The sequence below is a fragment of the Vulpes lagopus genome, chromosome 24 (genome assembly GCF_018345385.1).
Source record: "Vulpes lagopus strain Blue_001 chromosome 24, ASM1834538v1, whole genome shotgun sequence".
NCBI lineage: Eukaryota > Metazoa > Chordata > Mammalia > Carnivora > Canidae > Vulpes > Vulpes lagopus.
In genome coordinates, this window is record NC_054847.1 from 10,533,742 (window position 1) to 10,545,801 (window position 12,060).

The 12,060-nt window shown below is 53.5% G+C and overlaps 1 protein-coding gene across 5 annotated transcripts in view; it reads right to left on the reverse strand.

Moving 5' to 3' along the window:
* The window catches only part of STEAP3 (STEAP3 metalloreductase), a 49,570-nt gene that overhangs the window by 9,803 nt on the left and 27,707 nt on the right, over positions 1-12,060 (reverse strand). For all 5 annotated transcript variants that reach the window (XM_041739502.1, XM_041739504.1, XM_041739505.1 and 2 more), the window contains 3 exons: positions 9,695-10,194; positions 8,115-8,642; positions 689-853 (listed from right to left, as the gene is read on the reverse strand). In XM_041739502.1, the coding sequence (XP_041595436.1) occupies positions 689-853; positions 8,115-8,642; positions 9,695-10,194 (1,193 nt within the window). The remainder of the gene's footprint in view (positions 1-688; positions 854-8,114; positions 8,643-9,694; positions 10,195-12,060) is intronic.

Consider the following 12,060-nt stretch of genomic DNA (forward strand, 5'->3'; position numbering starts at 1 on the left):
GGATCGCACCCTGGGCCGAAGGCAGGCACTAAACCACTGAGCCACCCGGGCTGCCCCATTACTAGAATTTTGATGTGCCAGAGGGCATTGTGAATCTCTTAGGGAAGGCAAATCTTTTCTCAGATTTATTCAACTACGGACCTCCTTTTCTCTGAATATCTCATAGGCATGGTGTACATGCCATGTCTTATCCCCTATAAACTGGTGATCCTAATGCTTACCTCCTCTTCGCCCCATAAGAATCAACAGGTTAAAGGGGACACAACAGAGCCAGTTGAGATGAGGTTGCTGAGTGGTCGGCAAGGCTCCCTCACCGGCTCGCTGGCTCTCAGCTAGACCAGTGAGATATGCAGTGACTGCACATCATGGAATTTTGTCTGAGAAGCACAAGAACCATAGACACTGAGAATGTTTAGTCCAGGGTTCAGTGTTCCATCATCTAATTTTTTCCCCATATCTACATCTGGCTTCCCCAGACATCACGAGGTTGAGCTTATCCCACAGCCTCTTCATCAGGTGTGGCCGAGCTCTCAAGGCTCCGGAAGGCCCTAGCATCTGACCGAGCCATCCTGCTGCAAAGATTACGTAAGCCAAGGTGGTTGATGGAGGGGAAGGTGCTGTACATGAGAGTCAGGGCCAACACTGAGCTAGCGGAGTCTTACCAGCAGAGGTAGAAGAAGTACTTTACCTGAACGAAGCTGAACTCCCTCCAGTTAAGTGAGTTTGCAATGGACGGCAGTGATGTGACAGCCAGCAGGGACAGTGTGCCAAGGGCCAGCACGCCCAGCGACAGGTATATCTCCATCCGCCAGACTTCCTCCTCGATCCACAGGTGACTCTTGTTGGCCAAGACCTGAAGTGGATGGAAGAAAATCCATGGGCACAGTGGCCGAGGTTGGGGCCCTGGGGTATCAGTGAGAGGAGATTTTCGGCCTGGACAAACACCGCAATGGTGAACATTCCCACCACGTTTGACATGCACCTAGTCCTGCTCTAAGTGCTTTTTAGGCATCAGCTCATCTTTTTTTTTTTTTTTTTTTTTAAGATTTTATTTATTTATTCACAAGAGACACAGAAAGAGAGGCAGAGACACAGGCAGAGGGAGAAGCAGGCTCCATGCAGGGAGCCCGATGTGGGACTTGATCCCTGGTCTCTAGGATCACACCCTGGGCTGAAGGTGGCGCTAAACCGCTGAGCCACCGGGGCTGCCGGCATCAGCTCATCTAATCCTCACAACAACCCTGTGAGGTAGGGCGCACTATTATCCCCATTTCACAGATGAGGGAAATGAGGCATGAGGATCAAGTAACTTTCCTAAGGTCACACGCAAGGTAGTAGATGGCAGGGCTGGGATTGGGACCCAGGCAGTCTGGGTCTCAGCTTTCTCAAATCCTTCTGGGGCCAGTCAACCAGCACAGTCCCCTGAGCTAACAGTAAGGAGTCAGAGAGGACGGGGTGCCCCCTCACTTGTCCTCGCTCTATCTCTTTTTCAAATAAATGGATAAAATCTTAAAAAAAAGGGGGGGGGTAAGAAAAGTCAATAAGACATACAGACCCTTCAAATATGACCATATCACATGGTTTTCTGGTCCCCAAATCCCCAAAAGGAGGGAAGAGCTCTCCTAGCTCGGAATCCCTTCAACCAGATGGGCTCATGCCTCTGTGACCAGGCTCCCTATGGGCCTGTCTTACCCTGGACACTTTGCCTTCCTGGTCCTCCACGCTGCTCCAACCATAGGCTTCCATTCAGGACACAAAAAGACACACATAGACACTAAATCCCTCAACATTTGCTGACCCAAAGCCACCAGCTCCCATCTTCCCATGCAGTTCCCTATTTCTGCCTGAGGAATATAGTTTTGGCTCAGCCATTGCCAGGCAACAGAGATTGACAGCCATCACCAAGTTGTGAGCACTTAGGAAGCACCTGCTGCGTGCAGTGCCCCAGGCTGCAGGGAGCAAGGGCACCTGCCCTCACAGGGCTCTGGGATCCCCCACTGAGCTCGAGGCACACACCATCAGGGAGCCCCTGTGAGCCCAGAGATCTTGGCTCCCCGCCTCCCCACTCCGTGCCATCTCGGCTCCCACTTCCTGCCCATACTCCTTTGTATGGTGCACGCACGAGGAAACTTTTATTAAGGTCCTTCCATTGGAACCATCACTGCCAATTGGACTAGGTAGCAGAGTTCCTGGAAGTTAGTGTCCTCTGAAGAAACACCATGGTACTTTCATTCTAGCAGCAGATCAAGGAACAATATTTTCTATTAGGAAATGTGACTCTGCTTTAGCAGGCAGGTCTTTGCAAAACAGAATGACTCATACAAGTTTTTGAGAAACTATTTCATCAGGGGAAAAAAGGGGGGTGGTAGCCCCTGGGTGGCTCAGTGGTTGAGTGTCTGCCTTTGGCTCAGAGCGTGATCCCGGGGTCCTGGCACCAAGTACCAAATCAAGCTCCCCTGCTTCTTCCTCTATGTCTCTGCCTCTCTCTGTCTCTCATGAATAAATAAATAAAATCTTAAAAAAAAATAACCCAGGCCCAGTTACCAGCTCCACTATTAAAAATGAATCTAGTGGGCTGAGCAAAATTGTTGAAAAGCTGATGAGACAAAGTTTAAAGAAACTGAGAAAATGCCATCCACTGGGTGCTATTCCTCCAATTTGAGAAACACGACCCCCCAGTTCTTTTTTAGGGCAGGTGGCTCACGTCGCTGTCCTTAAGCCACAAAAGGACGAGGAGCCTGGGGACTTGAGTTCTCATTCTGGCTGTAGGGTGTATGTGACTCTGGGCAGCTCCGGCCCTGGGCCTCTGTTTCCCCACTGCGGGCTGGAAGAGGTAACGTCTCAGGTCGCATGACTGGGCCTGTGTACCAAGCATGTGTCCGCATTAGCCGGAAGGCTGTGACCAACACAGCCCTGCAGAGGGTGGAGGGGTCTTCTGCGTAACGCGGCTCCAAGTCTTACTCACACCTTCGCCGTGTTGACAACTGCCACTAAGTAAGTCATCTCACTGCAAATTGTTTGTTCTTCAGATAGACTTCATTAGTCATTCCTCTCCGTGTTTCGGTAAGACCAGGCAGTTAATGTCACAAGTCAGAGTCTGGATGATTACACACACATACCATACTTGCTTGCAAAATGTCTTGTTTTTTTCCTCCAATATTTCCACTCTGCAATGACTCTGGGAAGCGGCGGGGTGAGGTGGGCAGGGGAGCAATGGGTGGCGCGGACCCAGGTGAGGATCTGCAGCCCGGCGCCTGCAGTAGCCCGTGGGATTCTTAACCCACTGACCGGACCACTGTGCTGTACTCAGGGCTCCCCAGGGACCTGCGTCACACACGGCTACCTGGAATGTCGATGCGACAGCTCTTCACTCCCCTGGTAATTCTCCCAAGTTCACAGCTAACCCAGGTGGCCACCAAGAGAACAGGAGCCGGAATAGTGGCATTCACGCGTAGGATTTCCGTTCTCTGGGGTTGGCCGGCCACGGTGAAGAACCCAGGGGCAGGAGGACCAGTGAGGCTGTATCATTGGCCCCTGTCCTTGTCCCAAGAGTGTTCAGAGGGTGGGGCTGACACCCAGATGAGGGGCAGCCTTGTGTAGTAGAGACTGGCTTCAGGCTCAGGGCGGGGCTCCTGCTGATGCTGCCACTAGGGGGCAGTCAGGAGACCCTGGGCAGTCCCTTCCCTGGCTAAGAGGGCCAAGACCCTTCCCTGGCTGTGTTACCCCAGAGGGAAAAAGGATGTTTGTGAAACAAGTCGCATGTGACTGGCACACAGTAGGTGATTAGCACAATAAATGGTTGGCACTGTTGCTTTTAATGGCAGCTAGGAAGCTGGACTAGTTCTTGCCCTAAGCTCTACATGTACTCCTCCTAGGAGATGCCTGCCCCTGGCTTCATGTTGGCCAACTTAACAGCCGCTCCACGGACACGCACTGGGAATCTGTGTCCGGAACCATGGACCTCAAGGGGTGGAAGAACCCGTCATGGAACTGAGTGGGGGCAGAAGACAGGCCCGTCAAGGAGTGATTACAACGTGATGCCCAATAAACGTCACAGAAGCATGGACAAAATACAACAGATTACAGAGGTGGGTATGGGGAATGGGCGAGATAGGCAGGAGAGCTTAGAGGCAGGGGCTTTTTTGGTTTTTGTTTTTTAGGATTTTATTTATTTATTTGACAGAGCGCATGCACAAGCAGAGGAAGGGGCAGAGGGAAAGGAAGAAGGAGATTCCCCACGCAGAGCAGGGAGCCCGAAGCAGGCTTGATCCCAGGACACTGGGATCATGACCTGAGCTGAAGGCAGACGCTTAGCTGACTAAGCCACCCAGGTGACCCACAGAGATAGGGTTTTAAAAGAGAATTACAGGGACCCCTGGGTGCTTCTGCGGTTGAGCGTCTGCCTTCGGCTTAGGGCATGATCCTGGAGTCCCGGGATCGAGTCCCACATCGGGCTCCCTGCATGGAGCCTGCTTCTCCCTCTGCCTTTGTCTCTGCCTCTCTCTGTGCGTCTCTCATGAATAAATAAATAAAATCTGTAAAAATAAATTAAAAAAAGAGAAATACAAGTATATTAGACAGGGTGTCCCAGGGTGGGGAGTCCAGGCCAGGAGGAATGAGCTGTGGCCACTCAGAGGACAACATGGGACTTGAGCATCACAGGAGCAGTGGGGAGAGAGTGCAGCTGCTCCGGGAAGGGTCTGCCATTACCCTGAGGACAGTGGGGGATCACTGGGCGCTCTTCAGCAGGGACAGGGTAAGATGCAAATTTTAGACTCTCCAACAGCCTGGGCGAGGGTTGAGGCAAGGGGAAGAAGAAAACAGGGTGTGGGTTAAACATTTTCTTTGATTTCGATCTTTGATTTTGATCTTGAGATGCATTTCTGGGCAGCCACACAAGCAAATCAGAAAGCGCTGTACAAATATTAGTTATTGTAGGTGATAACTACTGGCAATACACACGGTCTCAGAGACTCCCTCTGTGGCTGGGATGCAGCTCTGTCCAAATCTGTGGACTCGGGATTGAGGGGAACTGTGCTGTCCCTTCTCCCTAAGGCCCAGCAGGCCAGCTAGGGTGGTGGGCACCTGCCTGCCTGCCTGGAGGCCCCAGGAGGACAGCCTAAGGGCAGGCTGGAAAAGTCACACATCAGGCAGGAGCCTGATGTTACAGCGCTGAATGAGGAACGCCTCTGCCACCCAGTCTGGGGCCCGAGGGCGTGGCTGACCCCCAGACTATCCAGCATCTACTCCAACACCTGCAGGTGTAGGAGACACCACTGTAGGGTTGGCCTCACCTGGCCTGCCCTGTGTTAGCCTCCCTCACCCCCTCCCACCTCTCTCTAACCACTCTTCCCCGACAGACTTCTTCAGCCCTGGCTCTACCCTCCAGAACTCTGCAGGACAAGTTAAAGCCCCTTTTGCATGAGAAGCCTTCACGGTCTCCAAGTGATCCTGTCCTATGGGAGTGATGGTTGCCTGGCAACCTCCATGGGGTGGGGGTGGGGGAGCCTGCAGCCCCAAAGGGCTTAGGAACTCGGCAAAATTACCTTGCACCAGCCCCTCCTCACTCTAGTATTTTGCATCGTGGCGAAACTGGGTTAACATAATATCAAGCAGAGCCTTGGCAGGGTGGAGAATTCAGAGGATGGCGAGGAGAGGGTGGATGAGGGAAGGGAGGGTGCAGGGGCTTGCCTTGTGCTCTGGGGAGGGGAGGAGGCATTACCTTCTTCTCCACCCACTGTGTAAAACACCTGCCACCCAGATCTGCCACCTTCTGGGCAGCAAACATTGTGCCAGTCCTTGAGGAGCCACGCAGAGCCTCCTGCTGAGCAGGCTGGCTCATTTTAGAAGTAGGAAAATATCATCAAAGAGCGTCAGAAACATTAGCAGTGGGAGAGGCCTTGCTCTGCATGAGAGCCTTCAGGGCAAACCGGGGGCTGGGACTTGTCCAAGGTCAAGGTCTTGTTCTAATCAGGAATGGTGGAGGATAAGAGTTTAGGGCTCTGGCCTTCAGGCCTCCACGCCACCCCTACTCCCACCCCAACACCAGCTATAGCAGGAGATGAGACTGTCTTATTCCGTTCTGGGGCCCCAAGACTGAGAGAGCAGGTGCTCAGTGAAGGAATGACCTGGGTCCTGGGATCCTGTACTCAGCTGTTACTTTGGATTCATTTTCCCTATAGAAAGCGATGAGGATAGGAGCATGGATCTGGAGTAGAATGGCGGGATCAGACTCCCAGCTCAGCCACTCACTGGCTGTGTGACTTTGGTCAAGTTACTTCACCTCTCTGTGCCTCCATTTTCTCATCTTTAAAATGAGGGTAGTATAGCACGTGCCTTAGAGGAATAAGTGTGAGATGGATTCACGGGGAGTATGTGAAGCACTTAGAATGGTACCTGGCACACAGCATGTTCTTTTTAAGGGTTTGTGCCTATTATTTTTCCCTTCTTCTCATTTCCAGTGGGCGTCTTGCTCCTCCGCCTGAAGTCTGGGGTTCTTCCTTTCTCTCAGAAAAGCCTAAGCCCACAGACACAATATGCCAGGTGTCTGTGGGGAGGGAAGGACGAGGGCATTTGAGAAGCTGCCAGCAGGGAAGCAGGGGCCCTGGTTCGTGGTTCCCTAGAAGCGGCCCAGCCTTGCCTCCAGGTCCTGCTGTGGGAGGTGGCCTGGCTTCTGAGGGGATGGCTGCATGGTGGGTACACCTGGGGAGGGCCCAGCCTCCCGAGCAAGAACAGAAACTGCAGAGGCCACCTGGGCTGGAATGAGGGGCTCACTGGCACCTGGGCCAAACTCTTGGCTGACTTGTCCTGCAGGGGAAAGGACCCATGTACCTGCCTGGGGACGGGAGGTAGGATGAAGCATGTGGGGGGAAAAGACAGGCAGCGTTGCTTATAGACCTGAGCCTGGGCATCAGGATCAGACCCTGTGAACTTTGTAAACCAGAAGGGAGCATCGGGGAGCCCTTTTCTGTGGGTACGGGTGCCTGCTGTTCTGCCTATGCTGCTACCTGGCTTGGCCTGTAGGCCCTCCATTGCCCAGGAAGCCTGGTAGCAAAAGAGCACCACATGGGTTTCCCAGACGAATGAATAATTAACGCCTCCTCCCAGACCCCTGCCAAAATACCTTGCTTCTGGGGCCTTCCCCACCTTGGCTGAGGGCGACTGCTTCTGTCATCCTTGACCACCCGGCATACCCTCTATTTCAAAATTCTGTGTCCTCTGGCTTCAAAACATGCCTTCAATACTCTCTTGACCCCTGCGGCTCCCACCTCACTCCAGGCCCCTGTGGCCTCTCGTCTTGAGTTCCTGTGCTGGAACCCGTCCCAGTACGTGCCTTTGACCCCTCCTGCCTGTTCTCCACGCAGCAGCCAGAGCGAGCCAGCTGAAGGGGCAGGCACAGCATCTCCCCTCCTTGAAACCCTTCACTGGCTCCCTGTTTCACTCAGAGTCTAAAGCCAAAGCCCTTCCCCTGCCTTCAGGGCCTCTCTGGCCTGGTTTCAACATCTCAGGCCTGGTCCACCACCCCTCGCTGGGGTCCTGGAGGCTCCTGGAATGTGCCTCAGAGCCTCTGCCCTTGCCGCTCCCTGGGCTGGCTGCCACAGGCCATTCTCACCTTTTTCCGCCTCTGCCCACCCATCACCCCCTCAGCCAGGCCTGCCCTGACCATACTCCAGGGGCACCTGGGTGGCTCCGTTGGTTGGACGTCTGCCTTTGGCATGGGTCATGATCCTGGGGTCCTGTGATCCAGCCTCACATTGGGCTCCCTGCTCAGCGGGAAGCCTGCTTCTCCCTCTGCCCCTCCCCCTGCTTGTGCTCTCTCTCTCTCTCTCTCTCTTTCATGCTGTCTCTGTCTCTGTCTCTCTCAAAAAAAAACAAAACTTAAAAAAACTCCAAAAAACAAAAAAACATATTCCACCACAAGGAGCTGCTTGGCTTTTCTCCTCAGCCCTCAGGACCTCGCAGCTGGCTTGGTTTGCCCCCCTGCCCCCGCTCCCACCCCGGGCCGTGCCCACGTGTCGCATCTCCCCGTCTGGGTCACTGGTGCTCAGCATCCGGGATGGCGGCGGGCCCGGGCGCCCGGAGAGCAGCTGGTGGGCGGCACCCACAGGCCGTACCTGTTTGATGGCGAGGTTGACCACCTCGTAGCGGCTCACACGGCCCAGGGGCAGACAGAAGCTGTAGAGCGCGTGCAGGGCGGCGCAGAAGAAGCTGAGCAGGCCTATCTGCTTGCGGTGCTGCAGCCAGTGGTCCAGCCAGTCGGGGAAGCGGCGGTACTTGGTGCCGCGGTGCAGCTGCAGGGCGGCTGCCAGCACCCCGGGCAGGTACACCAGCGACAGCAGCACGTAGGCCACGCACGGCAGCGTCGTGTTGACCACGGACACGGGGAGCTTGTAGAACTTGCTCTTGCCATCGCGCACATAGGGCTGCAAGACGTCCCGGATGAAGTTGTAGACGTAAAAGAAGATGAAGAGCCCCAGGGCCAGGAGAGCAGGCACCTTCCAGCCTGGGAGGAGGCGCAGGGGCATGGCCTCCACCTCCCGGGCCGAGACCAGGGACCCCATGTCCATGGGCATGAAGCCCATGGCCTGTACCATCTCTGAGACGGCCCGCTTGGCTTCCGGATGGTCACTGCAGATGGGCACCTGGGGGGAGGTAGGGGGAAGCAGATGGGGTCACAGGCCACAGGGGTGGGCAGGGACTCAGACAGTGGCTAGGCCAAACCCCTCACCAAGCAGTGGAGGAAGCTGAGGCCAGAGAACCCCAGAGCAGAAGGTGGCTCTGACTCCCAGGCCAGGCTCTCCCCTCAGCCGGCTACAGCCTCCCAGGCCCTGGTCCAGCATGCCCGTGATGCAAAGAGAGGACCCGACAGGGAGTGTTTTGTCCAGTTCATTGCCATAGGCAACCACAAACAATGAGCCCACCTAGGCAGGTCCCAGGAGCCCCAAGAATAGATGCTTTGAGAATGGTGGTCTGCTCTGGGGGTCACTCAGTAATTGGGCTTTGCATATGGCCCAGAACATGCAGTGGTGCAGTTCCATCCCTCAGGCCACAAGTGTCCTCTGCGATGGTGTCCCTCGGCCTCCTATGGCCCTCAGCCAACACAGAAGCCAGCCCCAGCCTCCCAGCCCGCTGCTTCCCACCATGAGCTCCACGCAGGCATATTAGTGTCCTCAGATCTCTGGACACTGTGGCCTCTCCCCCGCTGCTATGGTCAGTCTGGTCCACCAACACTGACGGGGCACCTACTACGTGCTAGGCTTTAAGCACACAGTCCTTCAGCCTTGCCTCAAGTCCACAGGTGGGTACATCCCCATTTCTCAGGTGAGGAGATTGAGGTCCAGGAGCATCATTTCTCACCTCTGTACCTGTGCAGGTTGTCCCCATGGCCTGGGATGTCCTCCCCACTCCCTGTACCTGACAATATGAAAAGCTGACCTGGAAGTCAGCTCTGCCACCGGCCCTCACACACTGGTCCCTGCCCGTCCACACACGGGAGTCCTATGACACAGACTGTGGGACTTGGTGTGAGTCAGGTGGGTAACGTCGGGGAGCCTCAGTTTCCCACTCTGTGAAATGGAACTCGGCAGTGACGTGAGACGAACCTGGCACACCGAGGGCCCGCAACAAAAGTTAGCCATTTCCACTTACTGTTTTGACGGCTGCTGGTCACCCTCACCAACACCCCGGTACCCACCTGCCTGTTCCCATCCCTAGGGCCGGACTGCAGGGTCCAGGCGGAGATGACATTGAAGGCCTTGACCACAGTGCAGGTGGGGAAGAGTGAAGCCAGGTACTCGGCGTTGGACTCGCGGCGACAAAGATGCTCCTGCTCCGTGGGGTTGCTCACGTCCACGAGGATCTTGCCAGCTAGCTGGTCACTGAGACCGCACAGGGAGGAGTAATGTTCCCGGAACATGGCCACAAAGATGACATCAGGGGAGTCCACTGCCTCCGCCTGGAAGGTCACTTGTGCAGCTGAGGGGAACAGCCCGGCTGTGCGTTTGGGGTTGCGGCTCCCCACAACCACACTAAAGCCAGAGCCCAGCAAGCGTGTGACCAGGGAGCGGGCAAAGTCCCCGCTGCCCAGGACGCCGACTTTGGGGGCCTCGCTGGGGGCCTCGGCGAGGCTCCCATCACTGTCCACCAGCCGGCGGCTGATCAGCGGCTTGTCCATCTCTCCTGACATCTGAATGGCTGGAAAGAAAACAGGAACTTGATCATTGGAGAGCTCCCAGACTGTCCTTCATAACACCTTCCTCTTTCTAGTCCACTGTAACCACATGGTGGCCAAACAGCCACCCAACAGACCGCCATGAGTGTTGGCATGTGCCAGCACGGGGGGGCTAAGCTGAGTGAGACCTAGCACCCCAGGAAGAGGGAGAAGGACCTCTGCCCTCCACTCTCTGTCCTTTGTCCTGAATTATGTCCTTGGGACAAATTTGCAAAAGTGCTAGAAAGAAGTGTATGGAACCTTCATGATGAGTGCTATGCGGTACCATACTTCTTGTCAAAGGTGTATGTCATAGATGGATGGTGGTACTGCCAGCAGTTACTCTGACCTTCTCACCATTGGGTGTTATTTGGTTACCAGGAAGGGTGATGTGTGCTTGTGCTTGGTCACCTTGTGCGTTTGGGGAAGGTACTTCTGTACTCTTCCTTTAGTAGACGATGAGCTGCTTGAAGGCAAGGACTTTTTTTTTTTTTTTAAATATTTTATTTATTTATTTGAGAGAGAGAAAGAGAGAGAGAGCATGAGTGAGGAGAGGGGCAGAGGAAGAGAGAGAAGCAGACTCCCTGCTGAGCAGGGAGCCCAACACAGTGCTCAATCCCAGGATCCCTGACCTGAGCTGAAGGCAGATGCTTAACCGACTGACCACCCAGGCACCCCACAGGGACCTCATCTTATTTGACTTTGGGTCTCACCATTTGTCACAGGGCCTAGAACACCACTGGTGTTCAATGTTTGCTGAGTGAATGAAGGAACACTGATGCCCTATTCTATGAGGGTAGGGTTGGAGTGGGACATGACAGTGAGTAGGACCCTGAGATTGGGTGGGTGCCCTGGGATCTCCTTTACTGAGCCTAACATAGGAGCAAACATGGTAGAAAACCTGGGCTTAGGCCAGGAGTTCAGAGTGAACTTGGATGGAAAAAATTCTGCTGGCCTTGTTAGTAGCTTTGAACTGAAATTTGCCATTTCCTTCAAGTATGAATGTAAGCAGAAGACCATAAAAGTACTGGTAGTCGACACAATAGTACTGGTAGTCAGTGCTGATCATATCACAAGTTTAATTGTGAAACAGTTCTTCAAATGCTATTTACACTTATCACTCACTTAAAATTATGGTAGAGGGAACCCTGGGTGGCTCAGCGGTTTAGCGCCTGCCTTTGGCCCGGGGCGCGATCCTGGAGTCCCAGGATCGAGTCCCGTATTGGGCTCCCTGCATGGAGCCTGCTTCTTCCTCTGCCTGTGTCTCTGCCTCTCTCTGTGTCTCTCATGAATAAATAAATAAAATCTTTTTTAAAAATTATGGTAGACAGGATAAATATATAATAAATATATAAACCAAACATTAACAGATGTGAAGAGAGAGATGGCAACACAGTAACATAGGGGACTTCTCTGCCCAGCTCTCAAAAATGGATGGATCATCCAGACAGAAGATCAGCACAAAAACACTGGACTTGAACTATACTTTAGACCAAACAAACCTAACAGGCACAGAACATCCGATCCAACGGCAGCAGAATACAGGTTCTCCTCACGCATCCACAGAACATCCTCCAGGATAGATCGTATGTTAAGTCATAAAATAAGCCTTACAAATTTAAGATTGAAATTATATAAAGTATCTTTTCTGACCATAATGGCATAGAACTAGAATACGGGAAAATTCACAGATATGTGGAAATTAAGTAATACATTTTTTTCTTCTCAAATTTTTATTTAAATTCTAGTGAGTCATCATAAAGTGCAATATTGGTTTCAGGAGTAGAATTCAGTGATTCATCACTTACGTACAACACCCAGTGCTCATTATGACAAGTGCCCTCCTTAAT